Here is a 23,039-nt window from a genome sequence, read left to right as displayed (position 1 = left end):
CTTGTTCTAGTCCCATACTAATACTTTAGTGTATTATACAACCTCTATATTGAGGACACTTGTTCTAGTCCCATACTAATACTTTAGTGTATTATACAACCTCTATATTGAGGACACTTCTATACCAAGGACAGTGTCCCATAGTGTCTGCTGTAGTGAATGGTTACTTACCCAGCAGTTATATGTTGCAATGCTCCAAGTCAATGTACTGACATTAGCTGATGTTTTACTGGAATAAAGTGCATTGACTTGTAACAATTTACTACTGGATGATATCAGGATACCAACAGACTATAAATTATAGAAATATGGGATATAGGTTGCCATGGTAACTGACCATTAATCCATTTAAAATGGTGATAGGAATAACTCGATACATAGTTCCCATAAAGAAACTAATTATCCTATTAATAAACAGTAATTAATTAAACATTAATTAATAGGATTAACCCTTACATTACAGCATAGGATGTATTTTCTTGATTCCATGACTTACTAAAAGTGACTGCTAGTATTATAATTACGATACCTAAAAAAGACAGATTCCCATACCAGCAGTATGAGACTGAGACCTACTTTGTATTAAACAAAGCACAACATCAAGATAGGTTGTGATGTCATAGCTGTAGACATATGCATAAGCAATACCAGTAGAATATCTGAAAAGGAAATTCCATTTAAGATACTTAGATGTTAAGATGTTACCCAAATATTTCTAGCCAATATCCTCGTATACTGATTCCTCTAGTGTCAGTAGCTTGATATGTCCTCCATACTTGAGGTAATTTCATACAAACACTCAATAAAATCACACTATAACTCAGTATACGACTTATAAGTAGCAGTGGAGCAACCATGTTTCAACACGTTTCAGCCACACCCCCTAATTATGCAATTATTTTGATCATAATTTCTCTTTTTGCAATAAATAATAATTTAATTTATATTTAAATAATAAAACATTATTTTAAAAAAAGAATTTTGGAGTTATTTAAATTAAGTTTCTTCATTTTTCACGTGAGAATCAATAACTTCATCATCATCATGTGATTGGTCTTTCACTGATAATTTTAAAACCTAAAATATTATAAATATTATTATTATAAATAAACTATTAAACTCTATACCGGTAATGCACCAGCAGTAGCAGGTCTTGTCTCAATCTACAAAAAAATAGTAATTTTAATATGTTTACTTTATTTCTCTACCTTCTTTTTTGGTCGTGAAGATTCTGGATAAGCTGTGATCATTTCTGTCAATTCTGCATTTTTTCTCCATGAATCAACACAGTCACTAACTCGATACATTGGTTGTACTTTTTGTAATCTGTCTAGCATAGCCTGAAGTATGAAAATAGACGCATAAAACCTCTTAATAAATGCAATGGATGTATAAAGGATATGTGAGTTGTTTAATGGATACATACTTTGTTTTCTTTAGCAACTCTTTCTAATTCTCGTTGTCGTTGTAAATCATTTAAACTAAACAATTCAAACAATAGATAATTAACAACTACAATAGATAATTAGGTAATAACAACTATAATTGGTAATTAGGTAATTAACAACCACAATAGATAATTAAGTTTGTACCTGTGATGTTGGTAAGTATTCCAATGGTCCACGCTTCCTTTGGTGCTCATAATATGCTGCATTTTATGCAGCAATGTCATGTTATCTCTGTCTATTATCTGTGTTCGCTCCAACTCCATCTAATGGACAGATAGGAAGTATGAATGGACGGATGATTTAAGTAATGGATGGTTGGTTGAAGTAAGAGATAGATAATTAACATAAATGCATTAATACATTTTTCAATGGATCATACTTGTTGTTTTTTTTGTTTTTGAATTATGTGAGGATGAACAACTGGTGCCTTAGTGTCTACCATTGGTTTGGCACTCTTTAACTAAAAGAAAGATAAAGAAGGTAACAGTTTAAAGATAATAGACTTACTCTTCTCTTGTGTTCTTGATAATACGCCTCATCCCAGCGTTTTTGTAATAGTTTATTGCCACAAGGTAATGTTGGTTGGTAAGAACGATGACTCATTACAAGAAACCTTTCTGATTCCCTCCTTTGTTAAGTGTCTTTCAAGTTTCCTCGAGGCGATTTATAGTTGTATTGTTGCTATGACGACGGGCTACGCTTTGCAATCCCGCCCACGCACACCCCCCCTCCGTTAAAATTTTATCTCCGAGGGTACGCATTATTCGAAGAAAATAAAGAGTTATTAAAAACATTCAAGTGCTTTAAGTTTCTCTAACTCTAACAAAATGCAGAGGAAACATAAAGCGTCATCTTATCAACCTCTCACTCCAGCAAATAATATGATACTTAAGAAAAAATGGGATCAAACACGATTTGATATGCACCGCAACAAGGTGACATCACTGTACATAATGACACTATATAAAATATAATCCCTTTTAGAAACTCTGTATTTAACTATCTTTATGCTTATGTTTACACTATAAATATAATATTGTATTGTTCCAGTATCTATTCATGTACTATTAAATTCCACATAAACTCTTTGGTAGGTACGTGAAGCTAAAGCTATGATTGATAACAAACCTCCAGCTACATACATGCATCTCCACCTCAATTTAAAGAAATTACAAATGGAGGAAGAACGTCGAGCAACTATAGAGCGCGACAACCAAATCCTACTGGAGAAAATGTCCCATATTATGAGAACTAAAGGACAAGTTGATAACACTAATGATTATACTCAAAGAAGGTCAGCATAATATAAGATAAGTACATGTATTAAAACTATGTTACAATAGAAGAAAATAGTTGTTTGTATGATCTGAAATATTATTGTTTTTATATTAAAATATTACTATATTCTATTATAATGTAGAAGGCAATGTTTGTAGTTTCATTAAATATACTAATATTTTTATAATGTTCTTTTATTTTTAACTCTTTATTTTTATAGTTTGAATAAAACTAGACGTCAACGTGATTTGTTGCGAGTCACACATGAAAATCAAGCCATCCTAAAGCGTATTCAAAGCAAAGAACCACATTACAATCATTTTCAATGGCTCGATCAATGGCATATTAATAGAGGATACATGTCTAATATATCAAAATATCCACATTCTTGGATGACTAAAGAAAAGGTATTTTTCTCAAGTTATGTCAACTCATTCCATATTTTACTGCAGGTCAAGAGTAATCAAGTCAAACCTATGAACTCAGCTAGTTCTAGAAAGAACAGTTATAATCTGCCCCATTGATTAGGCAATCAAGTTAAAAGATTAACAAATATGAACTAAAATAACAATTAATGACTTATTAATAATAATTATTATAATATGAAAGTCGCGTGGTTTTGACCAATCAGAATTCAGTATGCGCGTGTAATAATAAGGCGGTTTTGTTAACAGCTGCTAGAGAAATGAAATAAAAATAATTTTTGTGGCTGTTATTGCTACGTTAGTATGTCTTCAGTGAGTTGTAAATAAAGTGTTTTAACAATAAAAATATTAAAAAATTGTTATCTCTTGTAGTTAGAGGATATTCTTGCTACCGTTGATGATGACAATATCTACGATCTCATAAAAAATGCTTTAAAAAAGTGCTGTTCAGTAGATTCCTCTACTAAATGTACCAAAAAATGTTTTACTGTTTTACGCAAGAAAACAATAGAGGTTTAACGGTGATAGACATTCATTGATTGTTATCTTGTGTGTAGGCGTTAAATGGTAAACATTTGGATCATTTTCTCATAATGTTGGATACATTACGTCAATTTGCGACACCAGCTGTTGTAAATTTTAAAAAATTTCTAACATTTGGGCTCTCAAAAATGATAAGTTTTATAAATTAAATATATATTACAATCAATGACCTTACTTTACATGTTAGAATGCATGGAGAAGTTAAAAACAATGCCTGAAACTACACTGAACTGGTCGTCAGCAATAGAAGAATTTGTTAATGTTGTAGGGGTAAGAATGTACGTATTTCCTTAATAATTAATACTAAATTAAATGTATTAGGAGATTGGGTTATACTCAAAGACTGCCAGTAATAGTGTGAGCTGTTTAATACCATCATTTATTAACTCCTTAGCTACTATGTCTTCAGTGGATATATTAAAAATTCGTATTGAGGTAATTGTCTTCGTTAGTTGATATGATTATTAATTATAGATTGCTCGAGTGCTGAATGATTTATTGAAGATCTATCCAGTCCAGAAGAAAGCAACATTATTGAAACAGAAAAACATTATTGATGATATGTTAGTATTATCATTAAAATAGTTAATAATTATTATATTTATTAGATGTTGTATTGGTGATTGTATTCATGAAGCTGGAGGTATGACTGATGATGTCATTATTTGTAATGATGATGTAATGTATGTATGTAATGTTTTAGATTTTGAATTTCAAGGTAGCTTATTGGAATGTGTGTTTCGTCTTACTGACATTGAACATCGCGAGAGATTTGCCTCAAAATGGTTTGGTAAATTTAATTTATCAGATCAATGTTTAAGTTTAAGAGAGGAACACTTTGATGTGGTAAGATCCCTAATAATTATATTAATTACTTATTAATTGTTTTGTGTCAGGACTCAAGATATTTCCTCAATAATTTAAATAATGCTTGTGGAATAAATCGAAGGTATGCCCCTGTAATAATAACTTTATTATTAATTTATTATAATAGTGTCTATTCATTGATATGTAGTCAAGTATTTGTTGGAGCTCAAAAGGTATTAATTTTAGTTATTAATAAAAGGAGTGTACCCCTTGTTAATTATCAATTAATTTCTAGTTATCCTGTCCATCAGAAATGAATGATTTTTGGATTGATTTTAATATCGGGAGTCGATGTATTTCGTTCTTTGCTGAAGACTCAGACTCACATCTTGAGTCTGGGAACATATGGGAATGTGTCTATATCAAACGAGAAGAAGTCAAGACATGGAAGCTTGAAGGTACAAGATCATATGACTATCATGTGATATAATACAACTTATCATGTGACTTCTTGGCATAACTTAAATCTTTTTTTTTCGATATTAATTTTATTATTCTCAAAATTTTATTTTTTTTGTCAAGATCATACTGGTGTTCTCAGTGTTGAATTGTATGAAGTGTTACCTTTGCCATGGTCAACTCAAAGTTCTTGTAATGTTTTGTTCTACTTGTCCTCAATGGATCACATCAATGATGCTATGAATAAAACTATAGGTTATGAGAAAAGAATGACTACTTCACAGACTGTACTAAAAGGAAAAGTTAAACAGTCTATTGTATGTGCTCCAGTTAGAATATCACTTCATTCAACAGTGGTTAGTATGATATATAGTATAGAACTGTTTTATTTGATGAATTCAGATACAACCTGAAGAAGATGATATATCTCCCATATTTCCAAATAGTCAGACTCAAATTGTGGTAAGTTGGAACTTTCTGGAACTGTTAATCATAGTATCTGATCATGCATATATTATACTAGTCTGTCTTTTATTATCTTAGAATCCTCAAGTTGGTTCCCAAGAACTGACCACACCCCCTCATCAAAACAATCCCTTTAGCTACTCCTCAAACATCTACTCCTAAAGATCTTGCCGTCTCAAGGGTTAACAAAAAAAAATGTGAGAGGTACCCATAATAAGGTAATATTAGAGTATATATGGTATCTTAACGTTCTTCTCAGATATCTAATAGTACTTTATCATTTACTGATTGTCATGTTAATAAGTCTTCTGTTTGTGAGGGTAATTCATTGATATCCCCTGCTATTAAATCAATTAATAAATCATTAAATAAAACACCAAAGCCAGTAAGTGTTAACTGCAATATTAGTGCTGTGTAAAGTATGCTTCTTTTAGACTAAATGTCAACTTCATTTTGAGTCAAAGTCTATCAATAAGTCGGACTATACTAGTAATTGCTCTTCTAAAGAGGAGATGGTTCTTGAAGAAGATCTCACTAAACAAAAGCTTGATACTAGTAGAGTGAAGAAAAGTTCTCAACAGAAGAGAAAATTGAGCAAAAATGATAACGATGATTTCCAATGTCATAAGAAAAGAAAGAGTGACTCCTCAGAAGATGAGATGTCTTCTAGAAAAAGACCAAAGTCGTCACAAAAATCAAGTGTTGATCAATTCAAATCAGTTTATGATTATCCTAAGGTAATCACAAATCAAAAACATTGTTTTCTCCCTCATCTTCACTCTCCTTGCTGTAATAACTGAGCACTATAGAACCATTTCTATGGTGCCCAATGGTATTTGTTCAAGCACCATTGAGTACCATATAAGCATTTTATTACATTGTCATCATTAGTCTCCCTTCTTTTTTTACCTTTTAGAGCCCAAGTGTGGTTGGAGGTACTATTAAGAAGACAAGGGCTAGCATTACTACTCAAAATGACCACAATACATCTTTACTTAGAACTAGAGGCAAACAAGCCATTAATAATAGTGTATCTTTTATTGAAGAGTCTCAACCTTTACAACTAGAGAATGTGAACATCACTAGTGTCATAGTACCTGCAGTAGTGGACAGTCCTTTTAAGGAGGAAAATGATATCTGAGAATACAATAGAAGAAATAATGGAATCTGAAGTGGAAAAGATAGATAAACTTGAAGACCACCATATTGTCACTGAAGTTGATGAACCTGATGGTTATCAGAATACACCTGGAACAACAGATCATGTAATGTCGCCTTATATTGAAGGAGATAATGAAGAAGAGGAGCTTGAGACATCAGTAAGAGATGACGAGGTTGTACTTAGCGATAGCGATAGTGATATTACTTGGAAACCAACTGTTAAAAAGTCACCAAAACTAGTGACGAATCGTAAAGTTCATTTCAGAGAAGACAAGGTATCCTTAAAATAGCTATGATGATATTTTATAAATTTTATAGATTTTAAGAAGTGATATAGCTTTACTAAGTAACAGTACTACTCCAGAACTGGCTCTTATATCTGCTACGGATGAAGGTGTTACATAGACATTTATTAGTTCTTTGATAACATTATTATTAGGTAATAATGCAGGGTCTTCCCCTCCATTATCTGTCTGTTCATCATCACTACATTCTAGTCAGATTGGTCCTGATACAAATATAGTGTCTAGTTTTCAACAGATGTGTTCAGTGAGTTTCCATTCACCAGTTAATGTGTCTCATTTATTCATACATCAATCCATTCATTTGTCCATCTTTCCAGGCCCTATGTCAAAAGAAATCAATTTCTGAGACCCCCAAAAAGAAATCAATAACAAAAAAGAGAAACAAACTTGACTCATGTCCTGACAAAGGTACATACTGCATTGAAGTGTGCTATCTATGCTGCACTCATTAGATGCTCCTATTAAGAAATCACACTCAACACCATTAGCTACTAGTATTAGTAGTACTGTGACATCATTTGAAGAAGAGTTACAACGTTACTGTGATATGGCTGTCAATGGATTGGATAATATATCCAAGTTATCTGTAAATAGTTCTTACTGATAAAGACATTGCTATATATTGATATTATAGGTTGCACTAGAGGAAGTTAGAGAAGAAAGATGTCGACAAGAAGTAATGTTAGTTTTTGAGAGTGAGAGATAACACTGCATTTTGTGTCTCCTTTTCTCTAGTTATCGCAGTGTTTGCTCAATGTACGACAAGTTATTTGAAGATCTTGACAAGAAAACCTTACAAGCTACTAAAAGTAAACAAGTAAAAATGTCAAACTTTAGCTAAAGATGGTCAGAAACTGCGGCAAACAATCTTAAAAGAAGCTGTGAGTTATATCTTTGATAATGCCTTGATGTTTAAGTTTTCTCATTCTAGCAACAACGAGAGATACAGGAAACAAAGAAAACTCTTAACTCTTTACTTCTTTACTGTAATATGTTATAAGGATCATCACCTTCTCTCTCATAATATAAATTATTTGTTTATATTCCTTCAGTTATACAAATCATTTATTGATATTAAATATATTTGTATTTATTGTAAGTGTATTTATTGCAATATTGATCCTCAGAAACCTGTGTTATTGAGCTCAGAAGTTATAATATATAACAATGTTTTGTTAAATATTAAAAATTGTTTTCTTAGTGCGGCAAACAATCTTAAAATGCCTTGATTTGAAAAACAGTTGACTTTGAAAAATCAACTAAAACCAGTTCTTCCCAATAAATGATTTAAATCAAGTTATAATATTATTTTTAAAAAACAAAAAAAAACCTTGTGTGTTGCCCAAACGATTCCTACTCGCTCACCCACTCAGGCTTCCACTTAGGCTCCAGGATTCCCTGCTATTGCTAGCTGGGACCGCCACCTGGCTTGGTAACCCTCGTCTTCGCGAGGTAATCCTGGCTGGAGCGTCGCCCTAACTTAAAACCAGCCGTACGGGATTCCAGCTCTTAGGGAATGTCGCATTCAGGAACCGGGAACCACAAATACACCAGCCTCATCTCGTTTTAAAGGGAGACTACCAGCCCTATCCTAGTCGGCCTTTCGGATACTCCGTAGAGTATGCTGGTAACCATCTCAGAGGTCTGATGCATTGCGGAACGCTGGCCCACAACACACTGGCACTCATGACTGTTTTGGTTTCCTTTTATATGTACGTAAGATTTTGTCTTCATGCTCTTGTGGGGCGCGATTGTGCCGGTCATGAATCTCATTAACGATAACCATGAAGTGATTACCAGCATCGATAAACTGTTAAAATACTTTCGTATTGAGATGCTTTGGCCCACATCTGTCCTACATGATCCTGTACAATAATGCCTTTTATTTCACTAGTACATGTATATGTATAGGATAATTAATGTATTTAACATTTTACAACTTTAACAACATCTCTGAGCACAACCAATTACTCTACTTAACAAATTTGTGTAATTCATTACCTATGATTTTTGACCATTTTTAAAAAAAATGGAAAATTAAATAATTACTAAATTTAGATCACTACAATAATAATAATAAATACATGATATTGATTTACTGAAAGAAAATAATGCTAAAATAAATATTATTATTATTATTATTTTTGTTTAATGACCTCTAAGACTTGCTCACAATAACGTTGAGTGCTTTCCCAAAGCATATCAACTTCCTTTTTAATTACGTCCACAAAATCTTTGTCAGTGATGTTCTTTAAATTTATTAAGACATTGCAATACCCGCCATAAATGCCTGTCTCAAGACTGCGAGCAGAAACCTGTACAACGATTATATCATCATGACATCATTATGACTCACCTGTAAGTCTGACATCGTCTGCATGTTACCATGCTTTGATAAAACGAGAAGGTGTGGCCAACAATTGTGAGCTTTTTTCATTAAATTCAAAGGTACTTGAACAGCTTCCTGTAATCCAATTTGCATAGCTTCCTGACGTCTATAATTATATTATAATTAATAATTAATTACAAGGAGCTTTACTTTTGTTTTTCCTCAGATGTTTCATGAGGTAACTTTAATGCTTCCTATAAGATATTGTCATTATAGGAAACTATTATATATATTTACCATATAACTTGTAAAGGCTTCACTGTCAGCATCAATAGCTGGCAATAGTTCTTGTGTTGTAGTATATAAAGTTGGTATTGTTTCACGCATTATGGAGTCCACAGATTCATATTGTCTTTTACCGTACGTCATTAAACCAACCTACATAAGAGAACATCCATAAGATCAATGACACATCTATTATTAGTATTGTTGATCCATTAAATATATTATATATCCATTCTACTATTGTTAATCCTATTATTCATCCATTATTAGTTATGCATCCATAAATTAATAAACATACAAATGGACAAGCATCAATTTAAAATTATTTATTTATTAATTGTATCATATATCCATATTAGAGTATTCATCCATCAAACAGATCATTCATCCATATCAAGAACTATTCATCCTAACATACCATAGTTGCTAAACTAGTACCAATAGCAGCAACACAGGCACTAGCAGATCCACCCCCTGGAGTAGGGGTACGTGCACCCAATGATTCCACAAACTGCCGTACAGTTGACCTCACTAAAGGACCATCAGTATTACTTTTAATTCGATATCTGTAAGTAAAACCCTGTAAATTAATTACTAATTAACAATTATATATATCTCACTCTATTATTTTATGCTGAGGATTAAAATACGATAGTGAACTTAACCCCAAAACGTTGAACAGCCAGTAACACCTTCTGTTCCTCTGAAAGAATGAACAAATTTTCTTTTTTAATATAATATTCTGCAGTCATAAGTATTGCCTAGTAAAAAAATATATTAAATACTGTATAATAAGTTTAACATACGTTAATGGCACTAGACCAACTATCTCTGACCCCACTACAGCAATTTTGAGACTCTCAGCATCTTTGACACATTCCTCAAATGCAACATGCATGGGGTGGTCTGATAGTCTGTTAAATTGATGGAAACTTGTGCAATATTGCAGTCGTCTAAATACCAACCAATAGCTTTAACAGCCTTTAAAAGACCAGGCTATAAGTGTGTACATGATACAAGTAAAATTATTGTCAAACTATACTTTATCTGGTCCTCTCCCTTGTTCTCTAATATCAAGAGCTATTCGATGAGCTTGTTGTTTCGTTCCCAATATATTGACATTGTAAGCTATGAGAAAAGGGCGAGCACCAGTCGCAGTAGCACCCCAAGAAGGGATGAATTCCGCCGGTCCGTAATCAGGGACCCATTCAGGTTTCATAATCTTCAAAAAAATATATACAAATATTTATAATACTTTTAGTATAAAATGACCTTTTCTTTTAACCCTTCATATTCTCCAGCTCTTATCTGTTGTAACATCTTCCCGGTGCTCTTGTTCACTAGATTGTTCATACAAATATATTGGAACATTTAGCTCTTTAGCAAGTCTTGAACCAAACTCTTTAGAACATTGTATGCAATCAGCCACACTAGCACCAGATACTGGAATAAATGGGCATACATCTAATGCCCCCATACGTGGATGAGCCCCTGTAACAAAATAAATAATTAAAACAATTAGGAAACCTGAATATTATATATAAATAATAGATAAGAAAATACATTTACATGTAATATATAATACCTTCATGTTTCGTCATGTCAATTAATGAATATGCTACTCTCGCAGCATTTAATGCTCCTTCTACTACAGACTTGATATCACCCACAAATGTATAAACAGTTCTATATGAGAGAAAGCATTAATAACATTTATTGGTAACTCTACCTGTTAGTAGAAGAGCCTGGGTCGACATCAAGTAAAGTACATCCTTCAGTGTGTTGTATTGCAGTAGATATAGCATCAATAATATTTTTATTTCGACCTTCTGAGAAATTTGGAACACATTCAATGACACAACTACTACCAGTAGCCATTATAATAGCACGTGTTAATTAAAAATAAGGGAGGGACTTCCTCTTTTTCTTTAATAATTGGTTATCGACTTTATTGCTATCATGTCTCATTATAAAGGTAATCATCCAGCTGTTTATGTATCCATTTTAGTACTATATGTCCATTTGAATAAGCTATTAAATACTCTATGTCCATTTTATTAATAATTTGATCCATTGTAGTTCGTGTCAAATGGGGAAAGGAGAAATATGATGGTGTCGATCTAAATACAGCAGAATCACCAATGACATTTAAAATGCAAACTCTTCTCTTTAACTGGTACTCTACAATAATTATTACAATTTTATTATTTTATTATCTGTTAATTATATAGGGGTCCCTCCCGATCGTCAAAAAGTCATGATAGGTGGTGTTACTATTGGCAACGAAGACTGGAGTAAAGCGACAAATAAAATAAAACAAGTATTGTTGTTTAATTATAATAATTTTTAAGGTCATTTTAGAATTGTATATTTATGTTAATGGGATCTGCTGAGGAACTACCTATTGAACCGAAAGAGCGTCCAAAATTTATTGAAGATATGACAGAAGAAGAAGCAGCATCAGCAGTAAGTAGAAATATGTTCCCATTTGTATACTCATTAAATGGACAGTCCACTTCAAAGGTTTTTTTGTAGTTAGATTTACCTAATGGACTCCGTAACCTTGGTAACACCTGTTATATGAATGCCACAGTACAATGTTTAAGAGCTGTACCAGAACTTAAAGAACAGCTTGATGAGTAAGACCTTTTAATTAAGTTGTCATAAGTATTATTAATTTGTTATTAGTTTTACAATTATAGGGAGCAGTAGCGATATGCCTCATACCGCACAACAGTTAGCATCTCGTCTAAGCATTTTGTTTTCAGTTCTTGAGAAAGGAGACTCAGGAGTTACTCTCATCATGTTTTTAGAGGTAATCTTACTCCTTTATCTCATTGACATCTCCATCTTTGTTTTTCCCCCCTTCATAAGAGCTTACATGATGTTGTACCACATTTGGAGAGAGAGATCAGCGTACTGGTATGTTTCATCAACAAGATGCCCACGAGTGTTGGTCAGCAGTTGTATCTAACTTAGCATTAGCTCTTGAAGTACAGGTACATATAATGATAGTTGTTAATAATTCACTATACATTAACAGAAAGGAGCGAGTGATGGAGCTACTCCTGCTGGAAAGGATAGCTTTATGAGACAGTATTTTCGGTATATAATATTTGTTTATTGATTTTATTACTTGCTCTTAGGAGTTGAGTTCAAGACAACATATAAATGTTTAGAAAGTGAAGATGAGATGGAAACCACAGAAAATAGAGAAAGCATTTCAAGTATCATGTTTTATTGAGCAAGAAGTTAAATACTTACATACTGGAATACTAAAGGTGCGTCCATTATAACAGTTTATACATCTATATATCATCCATTCGTCTATTAGGGATTACAAGGTACATTAGAGAAACAATCTGTTTCTTTAGGAAGAGATACTTTGTATCAAAAAAACTCAAAAATATCACGACTACCAGCGTATCTTACAATACAATATGTTAGATTCTTTTATGGAAGATCAGGAGAATCTGAAGAGAATGTGTCAAAGAAAATATTAAAAGTATATCCCGCCCACTCATTATAGTTATTAATTGTCTTCTTTTCTCTAGGATGTCAAGTTTCCTTTGTCACTGGACATGTTTGAATTTTGTGAAAATGAACTTCAAAAAAAATTATTACCTGTTCGAGGAAAAAATTTTAAAGACATAGAAGATCAGAAAATGGTCAGTATTTTTTTTTCTCAAAAATCATGCATCCATATGTTAAAGTATTGATCAATCCTTTCATTTGTTGTGTCCATTCATCTACCATCCATTTATCTGTGTATTAGGCACTCCAAGCTAAGAGAATAGCTGAGGGACCAGCAGCTGTCAAGCAACAACAACAACAATTACCAGTCAAATATGAATCTTATAGCTTTTCTGATGGTTTAGTACAATTAGCCAATCAGATTTTACAATGACATCATCATAATTAAGATCCTGGAAGTAACAATAGTGGATATTATGATTTAATTGCTGTCTTGACTCATCAAGGGCGGAGCTCATCTTCTGGGCATTATATAGGATGGGTTAAACGAAAACAAGGTACTCTAATTAATAGGTGTGGTCTAATGATATTTTTATTTCAGGTGAATGGTTTAAATATGATGATGATGATGTTTCCATGGTAACTGATGATGAAATCAAAAAATTATCAGGCGGAGGTATAATCAATACATCATTATTACATCATAGATCACATGACATTCACAGGTGACTGGCAACACAGCATATATTGTTATATGCCCCAAGAAGATGGAAATACTGCCTTCATCTAACAGTTAATTAACGAGGGTGTGGTCATATCCAATGTTGATTATAGTTGTATAAAAAGGATGTTTTTCCCTTCAATTTTGGATCATATGTACCTATAGTACAATTAAAAATAGGTGTGTCATAATGGATTTAGATTGGGTGTGCCATATACCATGTTTTAAAATAATATTTAGTAGGTGTGTCATCATGTAATGTTGTAATTAATAGTAGGTGTGGTCTTCATGTATGCATGGTATGTTTAATTAATAGTGGGCGTGTCACTGTGTGACATGTACAGTTTAATTAATAGCAATACACACCCACTATTAATTACATACAAATACACATGACACACCTACTATTAATTTAAAATTAAAAAAATATACATGATGACACACCTACTAACACATATAATGTAATTTATGTGTACCACCCACCTATAAATGTAAATAATACACATTATGACACACCTACTAGTGGGTGTGTCACTATAATAAATGTACATATATTCCCTTACCTGGTCCAGGTTGATCAAGATGACTCGCCAATTCCTTCCATCTACTACTAGTACTTTTAAACACAGCTCCACTAACTAACTGCTTGTCCTTTTCACATTGGACCACCTCATAATGGCCGGGACCAGGTGGTGGTGGGTAAGGGAGGGAGAGGTATAGCAGGAGCAGAGATACAGAGATAATGTTTTTTGTCTATTATATTGCCGAGGTTCTGATAAGTCTTGAGATATAGAATAGTCTGCAGGACCTGGTCTGTGTTCATGAGACATCACAACATGTCGTTGTGTCTTTGATAAAAAGTTAGCTTGTTGAAAACAAGGAGTACGATAAATTAGATGATCTGATGGATTGTACTTAGCAGGGCCTGGATTATATGACAATTTGATAACAGTAGACTGTCTCGTTTTGTTTTGCTCTTAAAAGCTGCTTCACCTGTTATGTAACGATTTTGACCAGTTTGGGAAGTTGGATATTGTATGTATTGGGGCTGGACCTCTGTTGTGGGGTGGGTGGAGCTTACTAATCACAGACTGTTGAAAATTCCTTTAGAGAAATAATAAGATTACAACTTTAATTCCACTTACCTACTAACTGTTGGAACGATTAAAATCAACATGTCCTGTAGGTAACTGTGGATTGTAGCTACCTGGTCCCAAACTTTTACTTCGAATGTGTGAAAATCTTTTTGTTTTTAGAAGCAAATCCTCCAGTACCTCTCTAGGGACACATTGAGTATGATGAAATGCACAGTGTATAAATAGATGCATGATTTAACAGTAGAACATTATGCATATAACATTTTACCACACTACCTTTTTGATAATGATTCCTGTGGAACTGTCACAGTAGATGTTGGATGTGTTCATGTAACTGGCTGGTCCAGGATTACATCATCACACATTGTGATAATTCTGGGGAAACGAAACAGAGCAGCTGTTTAAATCCTAAATCTTCTTTAAATGCAGTAAAAAATGTCTGATATTTGCTGGACAATAGATGCATCTGAACCGAAGGAGCCAGGCTCTGACTTGTTGCTAAAGAATGATTTAGTTTTATAGTAACTTTTACAAGACTACCTTTATATAATCTTCGCGCGTAGAGAATGATTTCTTGTCTTCATTTGTACTTGTCGCTATAGACTGGACTAGTGAGGCAGGAGTAGCTTGTCTGATACTGCACGACTCTCTGGAGGGTTAGACATTTTGTTTCTGAAGTACTGTTGTCATAGCAATAATAAATCACGTGCGCATCACGTGGTCTAAATTTGTAAAAGTGAGGTTGGTTTAGCTGTTTTTCTTCAGAGCTGTTTTCTGCAGAACAATCTTAATTTAAAGGAAAAGTAATTATATAATATACCTAATTAGTTGTGTTAATTATTTAAGTGTGTGTTTACTTAATTCATTGTTTTATTACCATAGATGGCTGATGGAACAGCTGATGGAGGAGTAAAGAAAGAGGATGCCCCTGTTAATCCTGGAATTGAAGGACCCAATGCAATGTACGTCAAATTAATTGCTTCTGATGGTCATGAATTTATTTATTAACGTGATCACGCCTCACTTCGGGTACAATTAAAGCACTGTTGAGTGGACCAGGTATGTTGTTGCCATGGTAACAATGATGTTCAACTATCATTAGGTCAGTTTGAAGAATCTGAAAGTAATGAAGTCCGTTTTAGAGAGATTCCGTAAGTCACATGACAGATGACATGATCTAAAGTCATTTTATCATTGCTAGGTCTCACATTTTGGCTAAAGTGTGTCAATATTTCACGTATAAAGTACGATATACAAATAGCAGTACTGAAATACCAGAGTTCCCTATTGCTCGTGAAATAGCACTGGAGCTTCTGATGGCAGCTAACTTTTCTGGATTGTTAGACCACACCTCTACCACACCCACTAATAATAACAGTACTGTTTGTTCTATCTAATTATATGAGGGGCACCTTTTATTGTGTTGTGTGTACGTATTTAGATTTTATGTTACTGTTGAAAGAATATTTCATTAATTCTGAATTATTGAAATTATTTTTATTTACCAATTGTTGTGTTGCAGATGTACTAAATCTGATTGTCGTTATTGTACCATAAGTTTGAGGATATCGTCCAGCTGCATAACGAGAGGGGGCTCCCCTTGATAACTCGTTTTATTAGTTTCTTTCCACTGAATGTAGAGGGACCGTGATATTGGAAACCTATATAATGTATGCATAGGAATAAAATGGATACATGATTGTATAATAGATCATAGTAGTATAATAAATGGACACATGGTTGTATAATATGATCCATAGTAGTATAATAAATGGACACATGGTTGTATAATAGATCCATAGTAGTATAATAAATGGACACATGGTTGTATAATAGATCCATAGTAGTATAATAAATGGACATACTATTCTTGCACTAATGACTGTAAGGTCAGGTTGGTCTTCTGGCTTTTTATGAGATGGGGCGTGGTTAACACCGAGGTTTATGAACTGTAGTTGCCTTAACAACAGGATGAAGAGGAGATGGGTGGTGGTCTAGTGGGTGTGTCCTGTAAAGGCTACAAATGATATTAAAATTAATACTAAATTATATCATTAATCTTACATGCTATGATATACTGGTATTTTTACTTGAGAACTGTCTGTACGATATACTGATGCAGATTTACTGCGAGATAATAATCGTCCTGATTTTTTTTTAATTTGATGAGTAGGTGGAGATGAGACATCCCCTCGTACTTTGCCAGACATCGGAGAGCTGATATCTGATACAAGGTTATGTTCAGACTGAGGCCTGAAGTTCACAATCTTCTACGATAGTTTCTGATTTTTTGGGAGATTTTGGTGTGGATGGTATGAAGGTCCTGAATGTCTCATAATAATATCCTAAAAAATAAATTATTTATAATGATATTAATGATAGGAACATACTCTATATAACTGTCGTCGATATTCTTCAACTGTAAGTTGAACGTTGTCATCAAGTACAGGAACTATTTCACATCCAATGACTGGCTCCTGTCGGAATCGTGAAATCTAATAGACAGATGTTGTTATAATGGAGTTAATGAGAGAGAGAATACTAACTTGGATAAATAGGTTGTACTAGACATTGTTCCAGCTGATAACCTTTTGTCAGGATTAACTGAAGTAATTGTTTAAGTAAGTCCATACAATATCATCAGCTTGTGGGAGTAAATCAGCTATATTTCTATGTCTCCTGTAAACGTTAGTCAACTATTAGACATGTTAATTCTGTACTTACCGTTGGATGATCTGATCAAGGATTGCGTGAGCATAACATGATTTTATAGATTCAACATCTTGTTTTGAAGGAGGTGGGAGAGTCATCATAATTCGATCTAACTGATTTATCGTAGAAGTCCCAGGATACAGTGTTTACCTGCAGTATAATACAAACAACTAATGCAATTTATGGTAGTCATGTCTGGAACCACTGTCCTTTGAAACATGTTTATACATGTTTTTGTATTAGCAAACACAACACATCAAAGGTTATTATATTATACTCCATACAGCTATCATTTCTGCCAGAATACAGCCCATGACCACATGTCGACACCAAAAGTATAACGTCTCGAACCTAATAGGATTTCAGGACTACGATACCATCTTGTAGCAACATAATCTGTCATAGCAGGATTGATTTCAGTGAGACCATCTGTTTGAGGTTCAGTAGTTGCTAAAGAACGTGCTAGCCCAAAGTCAGCAAGCTATAATAATTTTAACAATGAAAATAATAATAGTTTTATTTCATATCTTACTTAATAATAACATTCTGAATTAATTAATAGTTACTTGGTTTTAAAATCACGATGAATGACATTACCGGAATGTATATATTTTAGAACACGACATAATGACTTGTAATATATTGTATATGAATTGGCTGGAGTATTTTGCCTTTAATAACAGCATGAAGATCAGTATTATTAATAAATTTCTATTATAAATTATGATTCTACACATGTACAAAATAAAGGATTATATTGTAATGCATTTGGTTCATTTACTAGTGTATTTTTGTTGATATAATATTAGTGGGTGTGGCTTCAACTCACCCAGAAACTCAAATACTAAATATATATCTTTATCAGTTGGCGGATCTTATTACATTGATTAATTGAATGACGTGGGATGGTTAGAAAATGCCTGTAGAAATAATATCTCTCGAATGTTCTCTGAGCATCTGTAGGATTTGCAAAAGCATCAAATATTTTCTTCAATGCCACAATCCAAATCTCCAGTTCGACGGTCCACACTCTTCCATACAATACCATAAGCCTATGAACAACTTATCATGAATAAATACATATATTCTTAGACATACATCCTTTTCCAATACGTCTTAATATCGTATTTAGCAAGAACATGTTTGTCCAAATCTGTGCTCATCTTGAATTCAGTGAGCTTACGTTGTTATGACAACGCTTAACCACAACCCACTATAATCAACATATTTAATCAACAATGGGTGTGGTTAACCACGTGCTACTATGACATAGTTATTATACAATAGTCTATAATCCCTGTCTGTTGGTCGTAGACTAGAGTCGCGTTGTCTGTCGGTGTCCCTTTCATGTCTACTGGGATTGTTCTCGGAAGACAGAAGACTACACATATCAGTCACCACTGTGTATACAGAGCCGGACGCTCGACATATTGCTCGAACAGTGTGGTGTCTGTCTTTCTATCAGCAAGACTCGTCCGCATTATTCTCCTTTCTAGACAAGTCACAGGCTTCTCTGATGATACTTTGTGAGAGAGAACAGATTAATGTCATAGATAGTAATTGTATAATGAAAAAGAATATTATTTAAATAAATAAACATTAATGGAATATTACTTTAAATATATTTACAATGTTGATTAAGGACTATTTTGAAATGTAAGTTATATTCTTAGGAATTTTAAATATGTTTATATATTTTTTAATTATAATAATTGACTTTTAATGTCTGTCCATTCATCCATTTATTAATTCATTTGTCCATCTATTTAATCATTCATTCATCCATCCATTCATTCATTTATCAATCCATTAATAGATATGGCTCAAGATACAATAGTTAATTCATCGTCAGCTGGAGCCACCCCCATAATCTTACAGCAACAGGTTTCTCTCCAATATCACCTTAATATCACAGACTAAGCCTCAGGTACATTACATCATTATGACATCTTCATTATCATGGCATTACAGATATCCAGTATGTGCAGTACAAGGAGGATCTCTTATTTATTCTCCATTAATGGGACAACCCTTGTTTCCATGGCGACCATTCTCAGCTATGACTTCACCTACAACACCAGTATCGGGTAATCATATTAATTACAATTTATAAATTATAGGACCTAATGATAGTAACCTTTATAGTGGCCCTGAGGCATGTTTTTTACCAGACAGTGTATACATTATGTCTGTTTAGACATTGCATTATCAAAGCTGTTTACTTAAATGTCTATTACTATACAGCACATCATTATGTCTCACTGTCTGTAATTGAATTGTGTGTAAAAAACATTCCTTATCAATTTATTGTGACACTGTCTGAATGGTATCTCTTATCATATTAATAGTAGACATGTGCTAATTCACTTTGTTCTGGTCAATGGTAATTCTAACATAGTTAGAGTAAGGGAAGCATGACTTTGACACTATATGGATTTTACCCAAACCTCAGCTATCCAATATTTGTAGATATGCACGGATTCACTTTTCTAGTAAATATAATAACAAAGACTTCTCTCTCTAATAATGATTTAGTCTGTAGAATTTCATAGTTTTATGTCTGGGAGAGTCCCCATACATAACTATGTTATGATTTCACATTGTGCTTTTTCAATAGCATTAGACAATATCTTAGACAATACTACATTATGTAATAATATGCTAATATATGAGGGATTACCTCATTGTTATCTAATACATGTAGTTCGAGTACATTAGTGCTATAGTAACCTTTTCTTAAGAACAGTGTGATTATGTACTTTAAGGAAATTAATAGCTATCACTTTGTATTCCTAGATCATTGACAAAGCACATTTATATGTATCATTTTCATTATATAGTGTCACCTAATGTCAATTTGTGTGCCCCCACGACTCAAGCCAACCCACCCAGTCGCTTTCATTAGCTCCATTAATGCAGTTGTTCTGGATATCCTTATATGGCAATGTTGAATTCAACAGGAACTACATCTAAGATAGTAAAGATAGATTGAGTGGTGAGTTAAAATGGATGGATGGATTGGTGGATGGAGGAATGGAATGAATGAAAAAAATCAAGTCTTTACGTTTCTATAACCTGTTTTTCCAGTTTTCTCCGGCAAAAGAGACAGCAGCAGTAGTGGACCCCCCACTCTCCAGAACATGTTGCAAAGAGACCTCACCTAACAGTACCTGACCACACCCCCTTAACGACTTCAACTGGTGTTACTAGGCCACTTCCCAAAGATCTCCGGTTATTAAACTTGTCACTATACCTCATCAGGTAAAGGATAAATAGAAATGAAATAGGGGGGCTTAAACCTTTTTATTGTGCTTTATTATAACTTCCATAGGTGTGAGTGGGCGGGGTCCGTCACCTCCAGACTCCATCCAACTCCAACAACAATCAGTCGTCACAAGCCACGCCCCATTTTCAATGACACCAAACATCAACTGAAGGCAGCAGGACCATACTGTAAACTATCAAACCATGTTCCTTCTCATTTATTACCAGGAAAATATAGTACTTGTAAAGTGTTTAGGTAATTTACAGGACAGTTCAATAGCAGAACAATATAATTTAAAGGTAAGGTTATTATTTCTATTTTAATTTTAATATATTTTTTAAAAATATTAGTTTTATCACTTCCCTTCAAGATATATATAGTTGCTTCTCTCACGCATTTTTCACCTCCTGCTCTCTATCTCCTGAAACCTGTTTCATGCTGACACTAGTTATTTAAACTCACTTAGAGAAGGTGAAGAATTATGTTTATACACTCTGCGATCACTAGTCCAATACACGCAATCATCAGAGACAACATGGTTACAATATTATCGTAAACACAAAAAAATGTCAGAGTCAACATTTGTAGCAATGTCAATTTGTTCATTTCTCTCGTCTCTCAGTTTATCCAAGTTCTAAACAGGTCCAAGTAATTGTATCACAAAAATTTCTCTTGTTGACGGTATTGGCTTAGCTATACAAAGTCTAGCAAAGGCTGACCCCGCCCAGAATCCTAGCGTGATAGCTGTTTTAGCAGTTCATCAAAAATCAACCTATCGATTTTTGTCTACTAATTATAAACTCATTGTTAGCTAAATCTATTATGGAACATCACGAAAATTACACTTAATAAGGGTCGCCTAAAATTTTACCCACTACTAATATTGTACTGAGTCAAGATATCTTAGTTTACATTCGCCGTCTCCATCAAAAACTTGCTGGTCAAGTGTATAGTCCTTTCAAACTACCTAGTTTACAAGAGATGATAACTAAAGAAGAAGCTAGTCAAACTAAAGTGTTACCATCACATGTTGTGGAACATCAGCTAAGGGACCTTTCTCTGAGGAATGTAATATGGCATTGTATCTTTTGCAGAGGATTCTCAGTTTCTGGACAGCTTGAAGGTTATCAACGTATTGATTTTTTTGTTACTGTCCCAACTGTCCTCCGCTGATATCTCAAGTAATCCTGGATATTTCAAAAAGTGGCTTAGTTCAACATTTTGGTCTCTCTAATACTGGAAGTGATGATGATGATATCTGGTCTAATATCATTAAACGAGTCGTTCCTCTGTCATTCCCTCACTACATTGAAGATTACTGTACATATTATTACGTCCAATCCTAACATTTTATTTATAGTGATGTGAAATCAGCTCATGCTACTATTTTTTTTTAAGTCGTGTCACTTGTGCATTCTTTTCTGGTAAAGAGAAATACCATATGCTCTGCCTCGATTGTAATGAGCTACTTGGTTGCCATGACAATTCAATTTTACTTACCGTCTCGTCTCATCCTTATGTGTTTTACAGACAAACCGGTCTTTCATTCCAGTTTCTAATGAGATTAATTGGCATAGCTTATCCACCACCTACTTCCACTAAGAAGGCACGACATCAGGCATGGTATTCGCAGTAATGTAGTGAATTTATTTCAAACTGATAGAACAGCTGATGAAGGTTTAGCCACGGGAATGCTCAAATGGTATAGCTGTTCGGGAAGATAACCAGTTTGAAAAAATGGTTTTGGAATCATGTAATAAAGAAAGTAAAGACCCTCTGTATATATAATATAATTATCTTTTAATTAATGTAGATTTTCCACTCCAATTTCTACAGTTCGGGCTCAGCTCTTACTCTCAGATTATGTCGAGCTTAGTCAAATCCTGTTACCAACAGAAGCCTTTACAGCTAACCAGAAACTCAGACAATGATTGATAAATTAGTTCAAATTGCCTTTAGCTAATGGGGCGGGTCATGGCATTATGGTTATCCTACGTAGCCACTCAGAGGAACTGGCCTAACAGATATTTATTGTAAAATACAAAGCTGTTCGTAAGCTACTTGGTTTGGAAATATCGATTTGGATGTCCTCCTAGATAATGGAGATAACACGCTGAATATTTCTGATCACTTTTTAAAGCGACTCAAAATTTGGGGGGGGGGGTTGCAATGTACAAACCTAGAGATGGGTCTAAGTATGAAGACCTTCAAAAAGCTATACCTTGTCTTGTTGTGAGAAGGAAGAGTATTAGTCAATGTACGAAT

The 23,039-nt window shown here is 33.7% G+C and overlaps 2 protein-coding genes across 2 annotated transcripts; one reads left to right on the top strand and one right to left on the bottom strand.

Moving 5' to 3' along the window:
• Positions 1-1,114: 1,114 nt before the first annotated feature.
• On the bottom strand, positions 1,115-2,051 carry LOC121391440. The gene is made up of 3 exons (XM_041523077.1): positions 1,956-2,051; positions 1,593-1,711; positions 1,115-1,163 (listed from the first exon to the last, which is right to left on the bottom strand). The coding sequence occupies exons 1-3, from the start codon at positions 2,049-2,051 to the stop codon at positions 1,115-1,117; spliced, it is 264 nt and encodes an 87-aa protein (XP_041379011.1).
• A 5,519-nt stretch (positions 2,052-7,570) lies between these two features.
• LOC121391439 (ubiquitin carboxyl-terminal hydrolase 14-like) lies at positions 7,571-20,673 on the top strand. Its single transcript, XM_041523076.1, is given in 15 exon segments — positions 7,571-7,586; positions 11,585-11,664; positions 11,666-11,681; positions 11,737-11,825; positions 11,867-11,971; positions 12,041-12,144; positions 12,194-12,252; positions 12,652-12,724; positions 12,726-12,786; positions 12,840-13,010; positions 13,060-13,177; positions 13,303-13,377; positions 13,429-13,536; positions 13,581-13,655; positions 20,597-20,673. Coding segments are annotated over 15 exon segments (1,227 nt in total).
• Positions 20,674-23,039: the final 2,366 nt, after the last annotated feature.

Source organism: Gigantopelta aegis, unplaced genomic scaffold (assembly GCF_016097555.1).
Source record: "Gigantopelta aegis isolate Gae_Host unplaced genomic scaffold, Gae_host_genome ctg2430_pilon_pilon, whole genome shotgun sequence".
Classification (NCBI taxonomy): domain Eukaryota; kingdom Metazoa; phylum Mollusca; class Gastropoda; order Neomphalida; family Peltospiridae; genus Gigantopelta; species Gigantopelta aegis.
Note: the sequence above shows the minus strand (reverse complement) of the source record. Positions and strands in the feature narration are given on the sequence as shown.

Excerpts from the sequence above, each read along its gene's own strand:
- LOC121391440 (XM_041523077.1), bottom strand. The coding sequence starts at position 2,051 with ATGAGTCATCGTTCTTACCAACCAACATTACCTTGTGGCAATAAACTA. Across the intron at positions 1,712-1,955 it reads ATCAAGAACACAAGAGAAGA|ATGGAGTTGGAGCGAACACA; the intron begins GTAAGTCTATTA and ends TCTGTCCATTAG. Across the intron at positions 1,164-1,592 it reads AATACTTACCAACATCACAG|ATTGAGACAAGACCTGCTAC; the intron begins GTACAAACTTAA and ends ATTTTTTTGTAG.